This window comes from Budorcas taxicolor, chromosome 25 (assembly GCF_023091745.1).
Source record: "Budorcas taxicolor isolate Tak-1 chromosome 25, Takin1.1, whole genome shotgun sequence".
NCBI lineage: Eukaryota > Metazoa > Chordata > Mammalia > Artiodactyla > Bovidae > Budorcas > Budorcas taxicolor.
In genome coordinates this window covers 26,138,614-26,163,385 of record NC_068934.1, presented here as the reverse complement: position 1 = coordinate 26,163,385, position 24,772 = coordinate 26,138,614, and the positions used below count along the sequence as shown (strand labels likewise).

Here is a 24,772-nt window from a genome sequence, read left to right as displayed (position 1 = left end):
TGGGACCCAAGCTGCTTCCCAGCTAATGGCTCCACCATTTCCTAGGGCCTCAGTGTCCACCAGACTTTCTGTATCCACAGATGTGCGAAGAGAGAGTGGAGACTTTCCTGGGGGTCTTGGGGGCTGGGCCTCCATTGGCCAACTCCGTCATGTGTCCTAGTCGCTGACTGGGAGCCTGGGAAATTCAGTGGAACCACGTGCCCAGGAAGCAGAGGAGAAACACAAACCCTGCCAAACCATAATAAAGTTATTGCGTTGTTTTTTTTTTAAATTTCCATGTATAATATCTTGCTCCCATGTAGAATATCTTCTAAATTTTAGCAGAATTTGCTTTTAGTCCAGCCTGCAGTCTCTCACACATCACTTGCTCCACACGCTCATTAAATGCCTGCTATTTTTTAAGCACAGTGAATGCAAGTGTGTCACATTCTAACAAGGAGGCAGATCGAAGTTTAAAAACTCAGTGCAGTGAGACAAGTGCTGTGTTCATTACATACCGGCAGTGGGAACACAGAGGTGGGTTAATTGGCATTTGATCTGTGGCTTGATTTCTAGGAGTTCACCAGGCTAAGGAGTTGGGAATGGGTTCCGTGTTCTTGGCATTCCAGGCAGGAAGAATAACATTTGCAAAAGCATGATGGGGTGGGGGGATTGGTGTATTCAGAAAGCTTTGCATCTTTGAGTGTAGCTGGGCTCAGGTGGAAGAGATGGTCTAAAGCTAAGTTGAATGAGTTAAGTCTGAGGCAGTTCCTGTCCTTTATATGACACACTGTTACAAACAGAACTGTGCTCCCCCCCGCCCCCCAAATTCTGTGTTCAGGTCCTAACCCCCAGTATCTCAGAATGTGATGTATTTGCAGGTGGGGTCTTTACAGAAATAAGTTTAAATGAGATGATTCAGGTGGTCCCTAATTCGAAGTGAGTTGTGTCCTTATAAGAAGAGGTAGTTATGATAATTACAAAACAGACCCACACAAAGGGAGGGAGAAGACAGCCATCTAGAAGCCAGGGAGAGAGACTTCAAAAGACAGCAACTCTGCTGACACCTTACTCTCAGACTTCTAGACTCTGGAACTGCGGAAAACAATTTCTGTGGTTTAAGCCATCTCTTCCATGGTCCTTTGCTACTGTAGCCCCAGCCGTATATCAAAGAATGAAGATATCAAATCAAACATATCAAAGAATGGGGATAGAGGGAGTGTATTCTAGGGACATTTTGAAGTAGAATCAGGGAGGCTTGGGGAATGAGGCAAGGAGGGATGTCAGAGAGGGCAGAGCTAAGGACGACTGAAGTTTTTAGCCTTTTTTTAAAATTAATTTTTTTTTTATTTTAATTGGAGGCTAATTACTTTACAATTAGCTTTCAGTCTCCCAGGTGGATGGATAGAGATGCTGGTACCTACACTGCAGTGGAGGAGAAGGTTGCATTGTCTGGTAATCATTTCATGTGTGTGTTACCCGTCAGCAAATCTGGAAGTCCCTGGTATGGGGGACCTCCTAGTGAAGGGCCAGGTAGTGTGTAGCTTTTAAAGTCACTTCAGATTAAAGAGAACTTGGTTTAATTAATTCAGTTCATCACTGGCATTATTATTTGATTGACAATGATGGGAACTCTGATAGAGCTCTGGAAAAAAGTTTACAAATCAAAAATACACTGTCCTGGGCTTCCTTCCCAAAGAATTTGGAATGTACAATATTTCTATCCTCAGGCTATTTGAATGGAAATCAGTGGCTGAATCACCCCAGCAAGAATCTCTGGGTGAGTGAAGCATACTTGTGTATTACTTGTTTGAAAGTGTAATGGGATGCAACCCCTGCCAGCTGTTTTTCTTTTTTTTCCTGAACGATTCTATTTATACCAATCAAACAAAATGGTTAAATGTATTTGCACTTTGAACGTCAGAAAATAGATAAATAGGTAAATAGTGAAGTCAGTATTATGGAAAGCTGGCTTAAAACTCAACATTCAAAAAACTAAGATCATGGCAGCCAGTCCCATCACTTCATAGATGGGGAAACAATGGAAATAGAGAGTTTTTTTTTTTTTGACTCCAAAGTCACTGCAGATGGTGACTTCAGCCATGAAATTAAAAGATGCTTGCTTCTTGGAAGAGAAGTTATGACCAGCCTAGACAGCATAATAAAAAAACAGAGACATTACTTTGCCAACAAAGGTCCATGTAGTCAAAGCTATGGTTTTCCCAGTAGTCATGTGTGGATGTGAGAGTTGGTCCTTGAAGAAAGCTGAGCACTGAAGAATTGATGCTTTTGAATCACAGTGTTGGAAAAGACTCTAGAGAATCCCTTGGACTGCAAGGAGATCCAACCAGTCAATCCTAAAGGAAATCAGTCCTGACTATTTATTGGAAGGACTGATGCTGAAGCTGAAACTCCAATACTTTGACCACCTGATGTGAAGAACTGACTCATTGGAAAAGGCCCTGATGCTGGGAAAGATTGAAGGCAGGAGAAGAAGGGGATGACAGCGGATGAGATGGTTGGATGGCATCACTGACTCAATGGACAAGAGTTTGAGCAAGCTCTGGGAGTTGGTGATGGACAGGGAAGCCTGGCGTGGTGCAGTCCATGAGGTCACAAAGAGTCGGACATGACTGAGTGACTGAACTGAACTGAATGAAGTCAGTGCAGGGCCTTGTGCATGACAGCAAGTATGCAGCCCTGAACAAATGCTCATTTTAAAAACATCTCCTTGGGTCTTGGAGCACAGAAAGCCCCACAGTTTAGTCTCATGTTCCGTAATTTTTGTCAATAGATTTTCATTTGCTGCAAAGAATCGAGAATTTCACGGTAGTGGTAGAAATGCTGTGATTGTTAAAAGAGGAGGTGAGAAAATACACCTGCTTGAGCCACCAAGGTCTTGCTGAGGAGGCAGAGGATGCAGACGTTTTTAAATGGCTGCATTTCATTTGTGAGGCTGGCAGTTCGACAGAAGTTTTAAGAAAATTGCTAAACCTAAGGGAATTGCCCTGGAATGAAAGAAAATCACGCTCCTGTTGTGTTTACCACAGCAGACTCCACATTTTGTTGCCATGTCTAAGTCTTCACGAAACGCGTAATATTGCAAAGCCTGTGGTAAGGAGAAAAGGATGAGGTCTTCAGCAGTTTAATTAGTTTGATATTCCTTTTAGAATTCACTGCCATGTTGTCTGTTTCCTTGGGGACCCCCTACTTTCTTCTCCATTTGTGCTAACTAGAAAGAAGCTTAGCTGACAGATTCTAGAAGACTGCTTCCCTCTGCCTGTTGCCTCCTTCTCCTCCTCACTCCTCAGTTGACACCAAAATCCACTACATCCTCTGCACAACTTGTTAAAAAAACTTTGTTTGTTTGTTTTTTTTTTAATGTCCCCCTATTCGAAAGAAAAGATCCAGAGACATACAAGGTGTCACTTAAATTTTATTTCTGGTCTCTCCTACCCCCAGGTATCAAATAATAAAGCATTTTGTTTTGGACTTGAGTGTTAATAATTTTCTTCCGAAGAGCTCTTCTTACTTCGGGTGAAGACTGTGATCGCTTCTGAGGAGAGATACCGTTCAGCTACCAATGAGAGGAGGTTGGGGAGGGGTTTCCATCTGGGCAGGATTACTTGGGAAATGCTTTAGGCCGGTAAGAGACCTGGCACACGGTGCGCGTTTCAATCTTTCTTTTCCACTTGGTGTGTAAGGCCCCCAAACCCAATACCTGTCGGGCCAAAGTTTTTGGCATAGCACACTGCAAATGAGAGAGAAGGGAACAAGGGGAGGATGGGCCGGTCAGCACCATTATTTCAGTTCCCTGCATCTGAGCACAGTTATTTTACCTGGGTCAAGTGTCCTTTTTTTTTCTTTTTTTCAGGCATCCTTTTGATAAAAGTGTTTATAAGTTACCCTTTAAACAAATTGAACTGTATTTTATATCTGCTTATAAAACTGTTAATGCTCCTTTGCACTCTCCTGTGTGTTCAGAGACGTTTTCTCTTGAGTCCCCATAATCTGGCTGCCAGTTGCTTGCCCAGCCCCGTCGCTTCCCGCCTCCTGCCTCCCTCCCTGCACTCCAGGTACACACTGCCTAGAATGAGCCACGATGTCACAGCCTCGGTGCCTCTGCACTCACTGTTCCCTGTTCTGGGACCCCCTGCCTCCCAAAGCCAGAGGAAGCTTCTCTGTTCTAAGAAAGCTTTCCTGGATCACTTTCCCCCTTGCATGCCCTGCATTGTGTGACGTCCTCTACCAGAGCTTGCAGCACTTGGGAATGCAGTTATTCATACTTCTCTGCAGGTTGATCTCCCTACCAGCTGCTGCAGCATTTTAGAGTTTTCTGGCCCGTGAATGCTGAGGACCCTCTGTATCTGCTACTGCTGGGAGCAGGCAGTCCCCATCAGATACTACATCAGCTTCCACCCGGTCTCATCCTGGGAGAAGCTGGGCCACCTGCAGTCTTGGTTAGCAATGTCCTCCCTCTCCCCCCTCCCCAACTCTAACACACACATTCGGAGATCCTGAGACACCATCATTGAGTGAAAAGGGTGAGAGGACCCTGCGGAGAAGCAGAATAGGGCTAGGAGAGGCTCTGAGAACGGGGACACACTGCCATGGCCCTAAAGCATTCCTTTTTTTTTCTCGGCGTCAGGAAGGAGCTAAGCCTCTCTTCCTCTCTGCAAGACAGAGGGATGATGGAGGCAGTTTGGGGCAGACCTGTGAGAACCAGAAGGCAAACCAGCTTGTCAGTTCTGTGTGATCACTAAGTGATGTGCAACTTCAGAACCGGACATGTCAGGAAGGAAGGAGGGAGGGAGGAGACAGGTGTGTCTTGATAAATTCAGCAGAAGCCAAACAGAGTTCATCCTCCCCAGCCTCCCATCACCCCTGTCTGCCCATCATGTGGACAAAGCATGCAGGTTTTTGGAAGGGAATGTGATGATTTTGTCCAGAACTGAGGCCCCTTCCAAGGCCAGTCAGGACAATGCTGCCTCCTTGGCCTCCCTGCCGCCAGGTGCCCAGCTGCCCTCAACTTCCCTGAGCATCTGTGACGTATCAGGTCCCTCAATGTGCTGCTATGGAGGGGGCCAGAGGTGGGTCAAGCAGGAGGTTACTTTCCCTTCGGTGGCTGGCTTTGCCCTATGTCCTGGGAGCCCAAACCTGGATCAGGCTGAGAAGCTACGCCTCTAGGCAGGCACAGGCCTCTCAGCAGGGACACAGCTTTCCCTCCCAAGGACCCTCCCTGGGAAAACATCTCAGGAGAGTCTCTGGAACCACTCACCTTTGCAGTAAAGTTCCCCATCTTTGTCAGTGACGTTTGTGGACTCTAGACTCTTCCCACAGATGGCGCAGCGAAAACAGGTCTTGTGCCAAGGCTGTGGGGCACAGGAAAGCAGAGCTGTTGGATATTTAATAGGGCAGGCAGAGCATTTGCTTCCTTGTTAAGTCCCCTGACCAAGCAGCATATAAAGGAATGCCCTTGTCTTAATCATTGACCCACCTAATTGGCTCCCAGAAGCATTTTTCCAGGGGTTTGAGGAAAATGAGATACTATGGCTTGGCCAGTGATTCTTAGGACCCCTAAAGCTGGATTATCAAAATGATTTCCATATATATCCCTTCAGAACAGACTAAATAGAAGAAGGATTCCTCTTTCTAGAAGATCAAAAAATAAACTGGAGAGAGGGGAACTTGGACTTGAGGCAGTGGGTAACATACTGAATATAAAATGAAAAAAGAAAGGCAAAGAAATATGCCATCATCTAGGGAATTTAGCCTCATTTTTAACTCTCCGTACCTCTTCTTTTTGTACTGGAGCAAGTTAATTTACAGTGTTGGTTTCAGGTATGCAGCAAAGTGATACGTGTGTGTGTGTGTATTCTTTTTCAGATTCTTTTCTGTTATAATTTATGAGATGTGGAATATAGTTCTCTTGTTTATACAGGTAGGTCCTTGTTATTTATCCATTTTATATATAGTAGTGTGAGTCAGGCATGACTGAGCGACTTTACTTTCACTTTTCACTTTAATGCATTGGAGAAGAAAATGGCAACCTACTCCAGTGTTCATGCCTGGAGAATCCCAGGGATGGGGGAGCCTGATGGGCTGCCGTCTATGGGGTCGCACAGAGTCAGACATGACTGAAGCGACTTAGCAGCAGCAGCAGTATGTGTCCCTTAACCACAAACTCCTAATTTATCCCTCCCCACCCTTCCCCTTTGGTAACTAGAAGTTTGCTTTCTGTGTCTGTGAGTCTATTTCTGTTTTGTAAATAAGTTCATCTGTAACATTTTTTTAGATTCCACACGTAAGTGATATCCTCTGATACTTGCCCTTCTCTTTCTGACTTAGTATGATAATCTCTAGGTCTATCCATGTTGCTGCAAATGGCATCTTTTCATTAGATGTCTGAGTAATATTCCATTGTGTATGTGTGTGTACATTTGTTATCCATTCCTCTGTCGGTAGACATTTATGTTGCTTCTGTGTCTTAGCTATTATAAATAGCACTGCAATAAACTTTGGGGCGGATGTATCTTTTCGAATTAAGAGTTTTCATCTTTTCTGACATGTGCCCAGGAGTGGGATTGTGGGGTCATGTGGTAACTCTATTTTTAGTTTTTTAAGGAACTTCCCTACTGTTTCTCATAGTGGCTGTACCAATTTACATTCCCACCAACAGTGCAGGAGGGTTTTCTTCTCTCCACACCCTCTCTAGCATTTGTTATCTGTAGTCTTTTTGGTATTCTCCTTGTATTTCTGATGGAAGAAAGTTGTGTGGCTTAGATGACCCAGAAGATTGCCTGCCTTCTAGGTATCTGCATGTCTCCCATGTACAGCCCAGGGTCCTCACCTGTATTTAAGTGGCCAGTCCTGGGGTGGAGACAGTCTCTATATTTGGAGTCAGACTCTCTCTGTGACCTTCCTCCCCGTTTAGTATAAACAGTATCTTTGTCTGTCTTCAGGCTCAAATCCTTGGGTGAACACCCTGGCTTCAGGCCTGAAACTGGAACTTGTGGACAAGTGTGAGTTACTGTCTCAGATGTCGAGGACTCTCCCTGTTGCCACAACGTTTCTGAGTGAGGATACTTCTAGCTGCTGTGAGGTGTTTGCTGTGTGCAGCAGTGTGGTGCCAATAGCAGGCTGAGTTATGCAGTGGCCTCAGCTTCGAGAACTGACACTTTTCTGGAAGGACTGGACACTGAAGACAAGGGAGCTTGTGTATCTTTGTATCTCCAGAGCTCCTAGCTAGGTGCCTTCCCTCTAGTGAGTTAATGCATATTGCATCAAATTCCACTAGTTGCAGTTTCCTAGGGCACTGCAGGGTGACCGTCACAGTCCAGGAAGGCAGGTGAGGATGAGTGGCTCCTAAGTGGCTGCTGGGAGCTAAGGAGGGTCTGCCTCCTTCTCTCATTCCTCCCAACCCAAGGGGTGGAGGTGGACACATCCCCATCTGGCTCCTGTGGAAGTCCTTACCTTACCACCGCCCATCACCTTCTCAGCAGCATAGACTGACTTTCCACATCGAGGGCACTTCTCCGATGCTCCAAACTTTGCGAACTTGGAAGGGTTGCTGCTGGTGGCGGCTGAACGTGACTGCTTTGGGGACCTGGTGGAAATAGACAAACGAATGAAACCTATAGACTTCCCTTGGCAAATAGTATGAGCTGTGTAACCTTGAGCAAGTTACTAAACTTCTCTGCGCCTTAGATCCTCATCTGAGAGTGGGAATAGTTACAGTGCCTTCCCCACTGTAACCTTCCTCACTGTTGAGAAGGTTAAATGAGGCCAGGTAACTAAAGCGCTTAGAGCAGCACCTGCCTGGCATGCTGTAAGGGCTAATGAATGTTAGCCAGAATTCATTTACACCTTTCCTTTCTGTTGTAAAGCACTTAGCAAGTGTTCCATGTACGCAGCTTGTATTATTGCTGTTGTTGTGTTATTATCCTGATTGCACATTTAGGGTTATCTGTACCATCTGGAAACCCACAGGTCTGCTTTCCAAAATGAGTAAAAATATTACAAGGCAAGGTAGCATCTTGACAGTTGATACTAAACAAACCATAGTCCAATGAGCTGATGCATTCCTTGTCACAATTCAGATTGTCACCCTGCATCCAAAGGTCACCTGCCCTCTTGAGAGCCATGTCTAAGATAGAGGTACAATAATAATCCTGCGTTTCCTTATCTTTTGGTGTTTCCTTGCACATTTATCGTTTGAGTCTCATAACCCTCTAAAGTAAGTAGGAGTAGCTGGAGAGTAAGAGCCAGAGGAGTAAGTGCCCAAGGTCAGCAGCTCATAACTGGTGGAGCTGGGATGAAAGCCAGGTCTCCAGACTCTCTTTCTGTCTGTGCAGCACCCCAGAAAAAGCCCTAGCATAGAAAAGTGAGCTTTGGGTAATGTGAAGCAGAGATTGCAGCTGGTAGCATCTTTCTTTTTTAAATAGCATCTTCAGTTGGAGTTAAGTGATGAGAAAAATTTAAATGGCAAATCACACATCCCTGCACTTTTACAGGCTCTACCATGGGCTGTGCTCTTTGAAAGGGACCAGATGACTCTTCAGATGCTCTCACTGATCTCTGGGGGACGCTGCCTCCACTGGGCTGGGCCTTTCTGCCAGTCCCATTGCAGAGCTGAGCCCGGGTACCAGCTGGCCAGACAGCAGCTGCAGGCCAGTGACTGTCAGTCTATATACTCAGTTTTGGGCTGGAGGTCAGCGCGATCATTAAGTAGAACAGACTGGTAGATGGAGGTGGCACAGTGCGAAATCCCTGCTTCTCTAGGATAATGCTAGGGAAACCTCAACACTGTCCTGGGAACAGACAGGGCAGCTAGGAGACCCGCAGAACAGTCATAATTGATTGTTTACTCAGCACAGTCCATCCCCACAGACCCATTTCCCCCTACAATGCAGACATTAGTCATCTTACAACCCAAGGGGAGAGATATTTCAGCAACAAACACACAGAGAAGGGCCATTGCATCCCTGCCGTCTATATGTAATTTACACGGAAATACTCAAAGGGGAAGGAAAGAGACTCCATGAAGTTTTGCAAAGGTCAAACAATAGGACATCTGTACATTCTGGGTTTTTTCTTGAGATGCAACCCAAGAGCTATGGTGTAAAAGTAATTGCCCTTTAGAAAGGCAGATAATTTAAAGAGAGTCTTTGGAGAGATGACACATTGTTAGAACTTGGCCAGACTGAGTATTCCTGTTGTTGGCAAGTCAACAATGGGGTCCATTCTCCCATCTCCAGAAAACGTTGCCATGGGAACAGAATGAACTCCCCTGAGAGCTGGGGCTTTACTGGCAGGGAGAAGCGGGGCAGTAACTCACTGTTGGAACTGGAGTCCCAGGTGTTCGCCTGTGTCCGTGCTGAGGCAGCCAGCGCCTTGTCCATACCCTATCCCTTTGGGGCCGTACCTGCGCCCGTAGCAGACCTTACAGTAGATCTCTGACTCGTGAGCGGCCACCGTGGTGCTGTCCAGCGCCTTCCTGCAGGCCACTGCCAGGGAAAGGAGGGCCAGGGAGTTAGGGCTGCAATTTTCCCCTCCTTCCCTGCACCGCTAGTGCAAGGGCCCCCTTGCCAAGGACCAGAGGTTCCAGCACAAGGGGCCCCCCAAGCCGAGCATACAGCTTTGATTCCTGTGACATAGATTTCCAAGACAGTCCTGTTTCACAGATGAGGAAATGGGAGCACAGAGAAGGGAAGTAGTGTTTTCAGCGGTGCCCAGCTAGAAAGAGGTGGCAACCAGGACTGGAACCCAGTGTGTGGTCTCAGACCAACCAAGAATAGTTGTCCTTGAGCGTCTCACCCCGAATGACATCGGGAAGTGTGAGTGTTTATGTGTGGGGCTAAGCAGGGGGTGAGGCAGGGGAGGAACTTATTTTTTTCTTAATCACATCAGAATCAGCACTGAGCAGTTTCTCTATTTAAAATGGACTCTGTTCAGGATTGGGAACTCATGTATACCCGTAGCTGATTCATGTCAATGTATGGCAAAACCAATACAGTATTGTAAAGCAAAATAAAGTAAAAATAAAAATTATAAATAAATAAATAAAATGGACTCTGAAGAGCACTGTGATATTCAGGGAGATGATTACTGCTGAGACTACTTTTGATCCAGTTATGCAGGGGACATAATGAAAGGGTAGACCTGCTCTTAGGCTTCTATTGACTCAAGTCACTGTAATCACCTAATATAAAGTATGGGTGATGCTTTACATTAGTATAATTATTATATATATTATACATAGTACATAAGACTGTTTTTCCAAAAAGAAGATTCATAGAAAATCTTCTATTAATTAAAATTTTCAATTGATAGAAAAATTTTTGTCAACTTGAATAAATATGTGTTTAAGGATGTAAATGAAGATGTCAGATACCCACTTCTAATATTTAATCATATAAATAAAAAATATATTGCTTTGGAGACATTAGCTTTTTTCTAATCTTACACAAATTCAGGAAACAAATTGCATCCAAATTATTTCTCTGCATCTTCACCTTCAACATCTCCCTCTCAACAATGTCTTTCTGAGGCAGCTGACCCAGCTCCCCAGAGCAGCTCATACCCACGTCTGTCTGTATCTGAGAGGCAACCCTGTCTCCTTGAGCAGGAAGCTGTCACCTTGAAATCTGTGTCTCAACAAGAAGTACCTAATAACAATAATATTAGAGCAGCTTTAAAAGTATGTAGGATTTCCACAGCTTAATACCTTGCTGTATCACATTGTAATGATGAGCCTTAAAGACTGTTTATGGTGATACAGAGGCTCATAATAGTGAGGTCATATCCCCAGGAATAATAACACATGTGCATTCAATTTGTTTGCCTCCTTTTTAGAAAACCAGTTCCATTAAGTGACCTCTATAAGCAATCCAACGTTTAATGAGATTGTTTCAAGCTAACACGCCTTTCTCAAATGGTAATTTATTTTTTTTAAAAGTAAGTAATTGAATATGAGAGAGAGAGAAGATACGGTGGTAGAAGAGGTGGGGTTGGCCAGAGGTCGGTGCTTATATGGCTGGAGAAACAGGCATATGGGAGTTCATTAAACAATTATGTCAATATTATGTGTGTTAAATTTTCTGATTAAAAAAGTTTAAATAAACTGAGAGACTCTCCTGTAGTGTGAGAGACTTCATAAGGCTTTGAAGCCAAGGTGAACCCTTTTTGTGAGGAATAATTTTGGGAGGGATTGCCTTATATTTCAGCATATTAAGTATATACCTATCTCTGCCCTTCTTATCACTGTTATTCCTAATCTCCAGAACAACTTGTTGAATATTTATTGATGTTAGAGACTGAGTTCTTTGAGGGAAAAACTGTTTTAATATCCCCAGAACACAGCACAGAGCCTAGTCCTCTGTAAACATTTGTTGAGTTGAATGAGTGACGGATTGATGCATGCATGCGTGCGTGAAGATCAGTGACTTGTCCATGATTATACAGCAGTAAACTGCACAGCCAGCCTCAGATCCCTTTGACCCTATTCCACCGCTCATTCCCATCACTCCAGGACTTCCTGGGCCCTGTCTTGTCCTAAACAATCCTGTAGCCACTCCCTGGCTTCTGACCAACTTTCACACCCAGGTGCAGCAGAGTTGTGCTGTGCAATACCATAGCCACCTGGCCACCACATGAAGTAATAATGTGTGTATTGGTGACACGTTGAAATTATTATTTTTTATATGTTGGGTTGAATGTTTAAAAATTTCGCCTGTTTCTTTTTATGTTTTTAAAAATAGAGTTACTAGAAAAATTTTCTATATGTGGCTTGCATTATAGTTTTTTTGGATAGCGCTGGTAGGGAGGATTAAGATTTGTCTAGAAGTTTGGAGAACCCTGGCCACGGGACAGACTAAGGTAGACTTTGCCTCTATTTCCAGCAATTACAGAGTGACCTATGGACAGATCAGTCTTGTGATGAAACTATAGAAAAGCATGCTCCACTCCAGAATCCTTCTGTCCACCACTGCTGAAACCTGCTCAGATCCCTATCCCACCCGCAAGTTCTAAGGAGAATATTCAAGGGTTGAAAGGGATGTAAATGCTTATATCCTTTCTACACGATCCATTCAACAGGGCATCTTCCTGCATCCTGGGAAAGACAAGACACCTTTCACCATGGAAAGCATTGCTATCATTGCCTGCTCCCACTCAGATATCCAAGTTGATGAAAGGAGAATAAACGCCTAGAGAACTGGACTTCAGGTGAAGAACCCCAGCTTTCTGCTTATAACAACTTGTGTGTCAGGTATAACCATCTCTGTTTTATAAACGGGGAAATTGAGGCTCACCATGGTGAAATGACATACATGGGCACACAGTTACATGGCAGGGTTCAGACTCAAACCCTAGTCATTTTTACTCCGATTCCAATGTTCTTTCCAGTATTTCTTATCCCTACTCTTTTAAAAGAACATTCGCTGTTTTTGGATAGAAGTCAGAAGGTTATGGAATAAATCCTCTTGAGCAATGACTTCTGGATAATTGTGATGATAATGGTGAACCTGATGGATGTGTATGATGACTTAAAATTAACTACCCATCATTAAAGCCTAAAACGTTGGTAAACAGTCCCATCACAGCAGCATTTTCCCCTGTTCCTTGGTGAGAATTATGTCTGTTGTGGGAGGTACAGGATAACGGAAATTTCTGCAGCAGATAAAACATTACCGTTACTGGAGGATGAAGGGGCTCTATCCCCTAACAGATGGAGCACAACCCTTGAAGTTCTGTATGAAACAGTTTGAGGCAGCGTGATGCCTTGTGGCTGCTGGGTAAGACATGGGGGTGGATGGAGGACTAGGCGGGGGGAGCGTCTGCCAAATGCCGAGTAAGATGAACCCTTAAGCCAGACCTACTGGAGGGAAGCAAAGAAGGTAAGTGCCCAAAACAGAACTGCTCTCCTAAAATGGGGAAAAGCTGCTAGGAGACTAGAAGGCAGTCGGGTTGAGGAGACTAGACTGGGATTTGAAGGTACAGACTCTGCTCTTGGCTCTGTTGCAGATGCCTGTGACCCAGGCTTAGAGATGAGAATGACTTGTCCAGAGTCACATGAGTTGGGCAGAGCCTGACTCCTGGGTGGACCACAGAGTTTTAAATGTCCCCCTAGTTTTGACATTTGTGGAAGTGTGTCCAGCAGGGGACGGTAAAGATTCCCCTTGTCAAGTTCATGGTGCCCCAAATTCTTCCCTTTCTGACCCTTTCAGAGTCAGCCCCTGCTGTCCCCTCACCTGACACTGGTTTTTTCTTAGGAAAGGCCCATTGCAGCTGGCTTCAGTGACCGCTGGCCTGTGGGAACAACCCATTGAGCCAAATCCACCCTGGCTGCAGATAAGTGATGGCTTCCTTTCTCTGCCAAGTCATACTTCGTAAATATCACCACGGGGTCAGGGTTTTTACCACTGGGAGCTTGTTCTGATTCTGAGCTGCAGGGAAACTGCCTCTGAGCCGGGCACATGGTTGGAGAGCGGGTGCTTAGGAGAGCACCATCCCTTCTGTAGGCCATGCCCAGCGTGGTAGTCCTAACAAGGTCCCAGGAGATGCTGATGCTGTGGGTCCCGGGGCCATCTGCTGAGAACGGCTGATACACAGTAACTGTGGCTAAGGGTGAGCTTTGGCGTGCCCTTGGCACTCTGAGGGACTGTCATGGTGTTCGCATCCAACTCACTGCAGTGGAAACAGGTCTTGTGGAAACTCCTTCCATTGCACTGGATTTCTTCCGCGTGGTAGACGGTCTTCTCGCAGGCTCCGCATTTCGCTCCTCCACCCCAGTTTGGCATCTTGAAGACTCTCTGATCAAGGTCAAATCTAGCAGGATATAAATCAAATACCCTCAGTTTAGGTGGCCTCCAGAGTGAACCAATCACGGTTGACATATACACACTACTGTATATAAAATAGGTAGCTAATAAGGACAGGGAACGTCACTCGATACACTGTAATGACCTGTATGGGACAAGAATCTTAAAAAGAGTGGATATATTTATAATGGATTCATTTTGCTGTGCCACAGAAAGTAACACAACATTGTAAATCAACTATACTTCAATTAAAAAAAAAAAAGAACCAATCCTTAGCAGCCCTGTGGTCTGCAGACCAGGATCAAGCCCCAGTTTGTTGGTGGTCCATCATTCATTCAACAAATGGTTACTGTGTGTAAGTCAATGGATAAGCTCAGACGCTCAGGGCAAGCTCTGAGCCAGTCACGGATAAGCTCAGACACTCAGGGCAAGCTCTGAGCCAGTCACTTTGCCACTGTGGGTCTCAGTTTCCTCTTTTGTTAAAAATTAATAGTCCTTCTTCCTGTGTACCTCACAGGGTTCTCAGAAAGAATGGATTAACTGGTTTTGTGTATCTGAAATTGTATGCAAATATTCAGTATTGTTATTTCCTTCCATCTAAGTGTTTTTTAAACTGTTCCCTCAGAAGTGGGAATAACCTATGAAAACCGTATGTTATCTAGCTAAGCGTTTCTTGAGTCACCTTGGATCTTGCTAAGATGCAGATTCTGCTTTGGTTGATCTGAGAAGGGGAGGAAGTTCTGCATGTCTCAGACTCCAGGATAAGCGGATGCTGCTAGGAGTGAACCACCCTTTGGTTAGCAAAGCCCTCGCCAATCTTGCGTGTGTGCTGAGTCACTTCAGTCATGTCCGACTCTGTGCAATCCCATGGACTGTAGCCCGCCAGGCTTCTCTGTCCACGGGATTCTCTAGGCAAGAAGACTGGAGTGGGTTGCCCTGCCCTCCTCCAGGGAATCTTCCCCACCCAGGCATCGAACCCACATCTCTTAGGTCTCCTGCATTGTTTGCTGATAAGTCACTTCAGTCGTGTCCGACTCTGTGCGACCCCAGAGATGGCAGCCCACCAGGCTCCCCTGTCCCTGGGATTCTCCAGGCAAGAACGCTGGAGTGGGTTGCCATTTCCTTCTCCAATGGGTGAAAGTAGGCAGGGTCTTTACCACTAGTGCCACCTGGGAAGCCCTGAAAAATATATATATACACATGTAATATTTTAAAACTCTCTTCAGATTCATTTCATCTACACATTAATTCCTTTCTAAGAAATATCATTGCACAGGCAATGAGCTATGTTGTCACCACACTAGATTAGTGGCTTGGAAACCTACCTCCTGCCTTTAGGACTGCTGGCAACTTGCCATGTGCATGGAAATGAACTTCATAGGGTCTCTGTTTTCCCACCTGTGCTATGAAGAGAGTCCTTTTCTTTGCTGCCTCACAGTGTTGTTTAAAGGATGTGCAGGAAGGTACTTAACACTGTTCTCAGGGACAGGTGTGATTCCAGGAGCCAGGTGATGTTCCTGTGAGTCTGCCCACATCCTTTAAGCACCTTCTGTTGCCAGGAGCTGCTGACAGCCAGCCCCAGGCCACCCTAGTCCCCTCACTAGAGAACTGTGTTTCAGAGATACCAGGTTAGGAGAGACATCAAGAATTTTTTTTCTCTTTCCTTCTGTGTCTGTGTGTAAGAATAAATCCAGTTTTTAATTTCCCCAGAGCAGAACTAAAATAAGCTATCAATGCTCAGTGAAATCTCTGAAATCCTGTCAGTCCCAGGAGCCTGAATTTTCTCTGGGATCCTTTGGTTTGTAAGAAGCCTGGTGTGTCATCTTGTCATTGGCACCAAGCATTCTCAGACCATTCCAAGTGGCTGCTTCGACTTTCTCCTTCCCTTCCAGGAAGCCAGTCACCTTCTTATAATAGTTGGCTATTAACACTAAGCCTCCTGGGTCACCTGGTATGGATTGTGTCTTCCAGCCTCATAACAGAGACAGGTTTTGCTAAGAAACAGAAGGTAAATAGCAAACAGATCATGGAACCCAGTACTAGGATAAAAGGGAAACTCTCCATCTAAATGCTTTACAAGGAGCTTTCCTCGCTTCCAAAAACGGGTTAGGTTAGCCAGAAACATCCTACCTTCCTCTCAGAGAAACAAGCTCTTCTTTTTATCCAATAAAATCTTAGAAAATATAACCACACCATGAGGCTTGTGGGATCTGAGTTCCCCAACCAAGGATTGAACCCTGGGCCCTTAGCAGTGAAAGCACCAAGTCCTAACCACTGGGATGCATGCATGCTCAGTTGCTTCAGTCTTGCCCCACTCTCTGTGACCCCATGGACTGGTAGCCCTGCCAGGCTCCTCTCTCCATGGGATCCTCCAGGCAAGAATACTGGAGTGGGTTGCCTTGCCCTCCTCCAAGGGATCTTCCTAACCTGGGGACTGAACCCACGTCTCCTTTGTCTCCTGCATTGCAGGTGGGTTCTTTACCCACCGAGCCACCTGGGAAGCCCCCTAACCACTCCTCCAGGAAATTCCCCAAAAGGTTTTTTAAAAAGGAAACCTTTAGTGCTATTTCTATAGTTCAGGTTGTTCAATATAGTGGCAAGAGTGATGGATTTTTAATTGAAAGGCTTGGGGTCAAATCTGCATTCATTCATTCATTTATTTAATCACCATGCATTTACTACCACCTATCATGTGTCAATGTATCATGGGTCATGTATTGAGCTTCCCTAGTAACTCAGTTGGAGAAGGCAATGGCGCCCCACTTCAGTACTCTTGCCTGGAAAATCCCATGGACAGAGGAGCATGGTAGGCTACAGTCCATGGAGTTGCTAAGAGTCCGACAGGATTGAGCAACTTCACTTTCACTTTTCACTTTCATGCATTGGAGAAGGAAATAGCAACCCACTCCAGTGTTCTTGCCTGGAGAATCCCAGGGATGGGGGAGCCTGGTGGGCTGACGTTATTGGGGTCGCACAGAGTTGGACATGACTGAAGCAACTTAGCAGCAGCAGCAATAACTCAGTTGGTAACAAATCCTCCTGCAATGCAGGAGACCCAGTTCAATTCCTGGGTTAGGAAGATCCTCTGGAGAAAGGGATAAGCCCCTCTTGGGCTTCCCTTGTGGCTCACCTGCTAAAGAATCCGCCCACAATGCAGGAGACCTGGTTCAATCCCTGGGTTAGGATGATCCCTTGGAGAAGGGAAAGGCTACCTACTCCAGTATTTTGGTCTGGAGAAGTCCATGGGCTGTATAATCCATGGGGTTGCAAAGAGTCAGACACGACTGAGCGACTTCACTTTCACCTTTCACTTTCTGTCATCTGTCAGACACTGCACTAATTTCTTGGTGAGGGAATAAAGGAGGAGAAAGCTTATAAAGATGGGTACTTTGTGTCCCATTCCCTAGCCTTGAGAAGCCCACATTCTAGGAAGATATCTAGGAAGACAGGCAAGAACCAGAATACTCTGTACCAGAGAAGAGTCTTTTGGGATGAGTCGGACATGACTGAAGTGACTTAGCAGCAGCAGCAGCATGCAAATTTAAAGGAGGAAATGACTTACCCACTTACCTACATTTAGATTGGGGAAGAAAGCAGTGAGTTGTTAAAGGATCACAGAAAACCTCACATCTAAATGGGGATTGGAAGGTGAATAAGAGTTTACCAGACAGAGAAAAGGAAAAAGGACATTTCAGGCAGAGAAAAGAGCACACAGAAAGGTTTGGTGATCTTAAAACACCCTGAAAGAGTTCAAATTGTTTATATTTTACTTTCAGGGATAGAGTAGACTTTTAATATTGCAACCTCATGTATACACAAGATGAGGCATAAAAAGTAGACATTTGGGGGTGATATTTTAGCCAACTTATTTTTCCAAGATCCATCCTTCTCTGACTAAAGATTATACATTTTTGGAAAAGGGTAAAATCATGTAATTTTGCTCATGTTCATTTTGATCCTGAGTTTCAACATAATATAAAATAGAGAAGAAATATAATACATATCTAGAAATGTGATTTATGAAATTAATGACATGAAAAATTTCAATGAAAACAACCCCAGGTCAAATTTCTCATTTCACATCTTCAATGGAGATTTCATTGGCATGTTTTGCAATTTAATGGGAGACAGAGATGCCTCTTAGAGGGACTGTGTGTGTGTGTGTGCGTGAGTGTGTGTGTGTGCATGAGTGTGTGTGTATGTGTGTTCAGCAGTTGTCTACACATGGTACTTTTCAAAGTAAGTATAAGATTACAGATAATAGCTATTCACAAGGTAATGGAGCCTGCACAGGTTGTTTTTAAGTGATCATAAATATCTGACATACATTTTTCAAGACGTCAGGACACAAAATAGAAATCCATAAGCATTCAATTAAACAGGTGCTCAGGTCCACTTCTAAAGATGGAAGTGTAGCTATGGGGGCTTAACACAAGAGACATCTCTGATTTCTCCTTTGGATGCTCAAAGGCCAAACGGCAGTGTGCATTGTAAAGCAGCCTGAATGGGAAGACACAGGCTTTAATCTTAACCTTGCGGCCTTGAAAGTGAGTGAAAAGTGTTATGTCCTGCACTTTCCTCACAGGATCCTTGTGAAGGTCATGGAAAGATGATTGAATTTAAAGCAGCATTGAGAAGCTGTTCAATGGTAAGTCATTGCTACTCACTTTATTTCAGGTTATTCAACCTGAATAACCATCTGCTAATTAAGTCACTATGATTTGAAAGAACCTTTAGGTCTTGGCTTACATACCTAACCTTCTCAGCCTCTTGCGTGGCTTTGGAATTCCTGTGTCTCAACATTCCCCGAGCCAGGCCTGGAGTGCAAGTTTACTCTGGCAAGGTCCAAGGGATGGGCCACTTGTTTATCAGTGTTGCCTGGCACAGGCAAGGGTCATTGAAGGTGGGACACCAAATATAGGCTTGCCCGTCACTCAGACCCATTTGTCACCTGGATCAGAGTCTCCATCACATCACCTGGCGCTACGCTCTGGGCCAGTCCCAGAGATGATCTTGTCTGTGAGTCAGGATTAAACAGGAGACAGTCCGGGATTTAGGAGGATGAAAGAGAATGCCAGACCCTGCCATGTCAACTAGGGAGAGGGTGGACTCCAGACTGCTGAATACCCAGTTCCCAGTGAGAGCTACCTGGGTGGATTTCGTAATGAATAATGCTGTGGAAGAGATTATACTGGGAATGCACTATTGTGGAGACTGGAGAAGAGCATAAACCAGATGCAGGAGGCCAGAGTTCTATTTCTGCCTGGCCTTTTCGAAGCTGTGTGATCTGGGAAAACCATGCAGGCTCTCTGAAATTCAGTGTCTGTCTCTAGAATAGGCATGATAGTCTCATCTATTTCACTATTTTGGGGAGGATGGTAGTTGTTTGAGTGAGTGAAATTGCAGAGTATTATAAAATGTGAAAGCTGATGAGTCCTGCAATAACTCTAAGTTGTCACATATCTATCTTAATTTTTAAAAATATTGCTATACTGTGTATTTTGGGCACATTCTTCCTAATTCAATACTTGCTTTTTCTTTTTTTAAACTACCAACTGTAGAGCTGAAAGGTGATACCTTAGGGCAAAAGTGGGTGGGGTAGATAAAATGGGGGCTCAGTGATTCTGTTTTTTCTTTATTAGGGGTCCACTAAAGAACCAGGGAGGGAACCTTAGGCCACGGGCTTTGAGCAGACATTGCCAGTGACAATGCTGTTTTCATCTCAGTGTTGGTTGTTCTGTTAGAGGCCTGATTCCACATAGTGAGTTAAATTGTCTACACTGACTGAAGCAAAGATTTTGGATCATAGAAGCACATATCTGGAATCTAAGTGATAATCAGTACTAATATAATCATGTTGTTGTTGAGTCCAATTGTCTGGAGCCTGGCCCTTGGACCAGGCCCTGTGGCAAATCTCATTTAATCTTTACAGCCACTCTCCGAGACAGGTGCTTATAACATTCACTTCAGAGTCAGAGACGAGGAATCTTAGGGAAATTACGTTGCTCAGGTGGCTAGTGGTTCTGGCCATACTTGGCTAGTTTGTGTCACATGGCTAGGTTGGAACTTAGATGGCTGTAACTCCAAAGCTGTGTTCTTCTGTTAACCTTAGCCACTATTTATTGTTTACTGAGTATCAGTTGCTTTATATATACTACTTTTAATACAACAGCCTTGTAGAGCAACTGTTGTGATTCCCATTTTGTAGATGAGAAAACTGAGGCACAGAAAGCTAAAGTGACTTGTCTGAGGTCCCATAGCTAGTAAGCAGCAGAACCACAATTCAAACCCCAGTTAAGCTGGTTCTGTGTCCCATGTCCCTGCTTATAACACACTGGAGGGGTCAGCAACTCCATTAACTGAACTTCACAGGTGATGGGAACTGGGGTCTTACCAACCTGTCATCTCTCCATGGGGCAGAGAGAGTACTCACTGGTGGGAGTAACGGGGCAATGGAATTCAATTCAGTAAAATAAAGGACTTTCCTAGAGTCAGGGCTCCTCACGCATGGAAAGGGCTCCTTCGGGACTGGAGAGTTCTTTCTCCCTCTTGATTTAGCTTGGGCTGGATGGCCAAGTGGCTGCAATGTAGTGAAGCCCTTTCAAGAGTACTTCAAGCCCTGAGACAGATTTAGGGATCTGATTGGTGACTGGAACCTCACCTGGCAGAGAAGCTACCCAGAGGTATTTCCTCTTAAATACTGCCTCTTTAGTTTCTTCATCCAAGTAAAACAGATAATGTGGGAAAGCAAGGGCTTTGGAAAGAAACAAACCAGGATGCAAGAAACACTATCTATTCAACTGTGGGCAAATTACTCAAAATCTTTGAGCTCAATGTCATCATGTACATAACGAGAGGATGAGAAGGCTTTTCTTAGAAGGTTGTTTCTGGTTAAATAAGACAGCAGTAATAGCAAAGATACTATATATAAATGCTTACATATAGCGGGCGTTTAATAATTTTAGTTGCTTTCATTATTACTGTTAGTGTTTTTAATCTCCAGTTTTAAAATCCTTTTTCTTTTCTTTTTTAAAAATGTATTTATTGGGCTGAGCCAGATCTTCAACCTTTGTTGCAGCATGCAAGATCTTTAGTTATGGCATATGGGATCTAGTTCCCCAGTCAGGGGTTGAACCTGGGCCCCCTGCATTGGGAACACAAGAGCCTTAGCCACTGGGCCACCAGGAAAGACCCCCAAATACGTTTTCTTAAATAAATCTTTCCCACTCCTTCTCCATGGCTCTTCTGTTCAGACTGTGAACCCACTCTGTTTTTCAGCCTTCAGAGTGTGCTGTACCCAAGAAAGATGAAGCCTCCTTGGGGGCAGGGGGACAGGGGGTCATGATGCCTGGCACCAGGGACAGCACACTGGCAGGGTCCTGAGCCTGTGCCCTGGGTCAGCCACTTCCCCACTTTGGCAGTTCTGGTGCCTAATACCCGCTGACCTTGCTGGTACTCTGCACTTGGAAGGGAAGCAGTGAACCCAAACAGAGGCCCTGTGGCCCAGGGAGACCGTGGCTCCCCCTGGGGAGGACACTCAAGGTCAGCCGCTTCCTGCTAAGCTTCTGAGGAGATACATGAAGGCACCCTTCCAGAGGCCCTTTCTCAAAGCCTGGGGAGCATAGGTCACTTAATCCCAGTACAAAAATAAACCTAGCTCTTTTAAAATTCAGACAGAGTAGACACACCTGCCCCTCAAACTAAGGCTGTAGCTCACGGGTCATATTCTATCTTTTCTGAAATCGTCTCTGAGGATGTGGCCGACTGTTACTCTCAGAAACTCACTCGGCTCTCTTGACCTTTATAATTTGTTTTTAAAGACCATGTTGCACCCTCGGGTGCATCCTGATTCAGCCACTTCCTAGCCACGTGACCCTGAGTGATTACTTCGCTTCTTTGAAGTTTCGTTACACGCCCTGAAGAATGACGTCTTGCACCACTTTTGGTGACTTTTGGCTAACTGCGCTGCATGCCTGCACAGGGCAGTAAACAACCGACAAATCATGACCCCTTTCCCATGATGAGGTCACCGGTCAGGCTCAGAGAAGCTTCTGTCTTCTTTGGGCCCAATAATAAGACAATGATTGTCTCTTCTCTCGCTTTCCTTCACTGCAGTGAGTAACTGCGATTCTTCACAGTTGAAGGCATCCCATTTCTCTTTGGCTGTGAGGTCCAGCTCTTGGATATAGTACTCCCGAAAATCTGAGCGGCACACTTATAATTGGGAGTCTGCCTGCCTCAGGAGTTCTATTTCCTGTGTGTTATATTCCTTGTCTGTGTCCTTCCTCTTGTAAAACAGGTTAATCATCTGACTCTTGATCAGCTTGTTATTTGCTCCGACCTCTACCATCACACTTGTAGTGGCTCAGATGGTAAAGAATCTGCCTGCACATGCAGGAGACCTGGGTTCGATTCCTGGGATGGGAAGATCCCCTGTAGAAGGGAACGGGAACCCACTCCAGTATTCTTTCTTGGAGAATTCCATGGACAGAGGAGCCTGGCAGACTACAGTCCATGGGGTCACAAAGAGTCGGACACAACTGAGCATCTAACACACTTGTACTTAGCAGGAAATCCTCTTGCAGCCCATGGGGTGTGGCCCTGTGCCTTTTCTCCAAGGCCTGGACTATTGGTACAGTTTTACTCAGCTTACAGACTACTTTCTCATACTTTATTCCATTTGTTTCTAACAAATGCTCTTGGGATAGGTAGCCTAACTTTAATTTTTACTGTTCAGAAATGGAAACGCAGAGAAGTGATATTCAAAGCTAGAATTTGAACTGCCTCTATGGCTGAGGCTCTTCATTTGTTTCTATTTCCTTTTTCAAGTTTGAAGAATTTCTTTCTTTTTTTTTTAAACATGAACTTTTTTTCTTTTTTTGGCTGCTCTGGGTCTTTGCAGCACACAGGCTGGCACAAAGTTTTAGTTGCCCTACAGCAGGCATGTGGAATCTTAGATCCCCAGTCAGGGATCAAACCCACATTCCCTGCACTGGAAAGCAAATTCTTAACCACTGGATCACCAAGGAAGTCCCCCAGGATTTCTGAATTTGTATTCTCCCAAGAGTCTGTCTCCTTGTCTTCCAGGAGGACTGTAGCAATTTGCCTGCTGAAAGATCCTGCTCACTCTTTCCTTCTCCTTTTCTGCCCCTCAATCTCCTACCTCCTCTATCTCCAGTGGATGGCTTGTGTGGGGGGCTGCAGAGCACCTGTCTGCCCGTTTGAGAGGGTTCTGAGCCTTGGGGTCACCTGTACCCTTACCAATAGGCAGGGCTTCTTTTAAGGACTGAGTTGTTCAGAATGGAACTGAAGTCAAGCCAGAAGAATCTCTGACATTTTCTGGGTCATATAGAAGTTTTACATACATTGCAATGAACTGAATGTACCCAGCGTTGCAGTTCAATCCCCAAAATATTATAAACTGAGGACACAGGTTTTCCCCATTTTCCTGCCCTTTTTGTATTGATGCCCACCCTTCCTTGCATTCAGGAGACAGTCAGTACAAGCTCATCAATGGCAATGAACTGTAAACTGTACTGCAGAGACAGGGGTCCTCAGACCCGTTCGCCAACCCTCCCTTCTTGAGGAGTCACCACCTTGGCTCAATGAAGTGAACAGGAATTAGAGGCGGTGGCTCTGATCCTTGGACAGCATTTTCACTCGTTTCTCACTCTCAGTCACACTCATGCCTGTCATTCACTGGGATGTAACAACAACAGTAGCAACAGAATCCTGTACTGAAACCTAGAGGAAACAATGGGAATCACCCCTCAAGCCCCAGCTGGGAATGGTCTTCCCAGCAAACAGAACTTTTAATTGATTTTCGACACAGACATGTCTTTTTGGGGGGCTTGTTTTGATTAGTTTCAAATGATTAAGAGCAAGCCTATTGCTGAACATCCTTGGGATATAAAATCTGTTTTAAATCAATGACTCTTTTGAGTTTTACCAAAGTGCAAGACAGGATAAGGTGAACTGTAGAAGTCTGAGTCACTCACTCACACCTTTTGAAAAAGAACAGATCCTTGTATTTTAAGCATTGGAAAGGTGGCTTCTGCTGTATCGTGTCTATTGTAACCACTTTGTGCAGGGCTTTACAGTGTAGGAAAATGTCACCACATCCATACTGATCCTGGGAGGGGAGACCAAGACCCTGAGGACAGGAACTTTCTCAAAGTCACACGTCATTCATTATGTGATCCTAGGACTAGAATGAACACCTTTTGACTAAGATAATAAGAAACATTATTCCATCAAAATAGTTTTAGACCAAAAATGATCCCTTACTCATTCTCTGTGAGCTTTCCTTGCACCCTCAAATGCTAATCACCCTTTGAGGAGTGTTCTAGACAACTGGGTCTACCCCAGAATTGAGCATAACTTGACCCTCCTCACACGGAACCAGAGTGGCTGGTGGCGCTTGAAAGAAATACACGCGTACTCTATGAAGCACACCCTTACTCTACGGACCCTTCCTAGTCCCAGTGCGCCCCCAGGCCAGCTCACCCCCAGGCCTGATGCCCTTCACTCCACTCACCTGTCTGTGTGATCTCTGTCGGCTCAGCTGCATAAGGGGGCTCACGTCCTCTTTAAATACATGAGGGCCGTCACCAGCCTTGGCCCGCGGTTCAGGGAAGGGGAGGGAGGCTGAGGGGAGGGGGTGAATGAGACATGAGTAACACAACTGCTATCAGAGGCCGAAAATAGCTTGTGACCAAAGCCCTGAGTGTCGTTCCCCCCACACCAGCTGCGAGGCCCTTGCAGAACCATATCGCCTGGGTTTTGTTGTATTTGCCAATAGCCTTTGGCATACAGGGATCAATTTGTGGAGTGTGCATTTCTGATCAAATGCTGGGAACAGGAACAAAGGCAAGAAAGGATTTTACACCTAAAATCAATTTTCCAGGCTCCCACTCCCCTGACCTTCCTGGAAATCAATGCAAAGTACCTGCACATGAATCATGAACCATATC

General features: G+C 45.0%; 1 protein-coding gene across 1 annotated transcript; it reads right to left on the bottom strand.

The window, feature by feature from the left end:
- Window positions 1-3,395: 3,395 nt before the first annotated feature.
- On the bottom strand, window positions 3,396-24,458 carry CSRP3 (cysteine and glycine rich protein 3). Its single transcript, XM_052661724.1, has 6 exons — window positions 24,337-24,458; window positions 13,667-13,806; window positions 9,317-9,485; window positions 7,453-7,585; window positions 5,258-5,351; window positions 3,396-3,730 (listed from the first exon to the last, which is right to left on the bottom strand). The coding sequence occupies exons 2-6, from the start codon at window positions 13,776-13,778 to the stop codon at window positions 3,654-3,656; spliced, it is 585 nt and encodes a 194-aa protein (XP_052517684.1). The 5' UTR covers window positions 13,779-13,806; window positions 24,337-24,458; the 3' UTR covers window positions 3,396-3,653.
- Window positions 24,459-24,772: the final 314 nt, after the last annotated feature.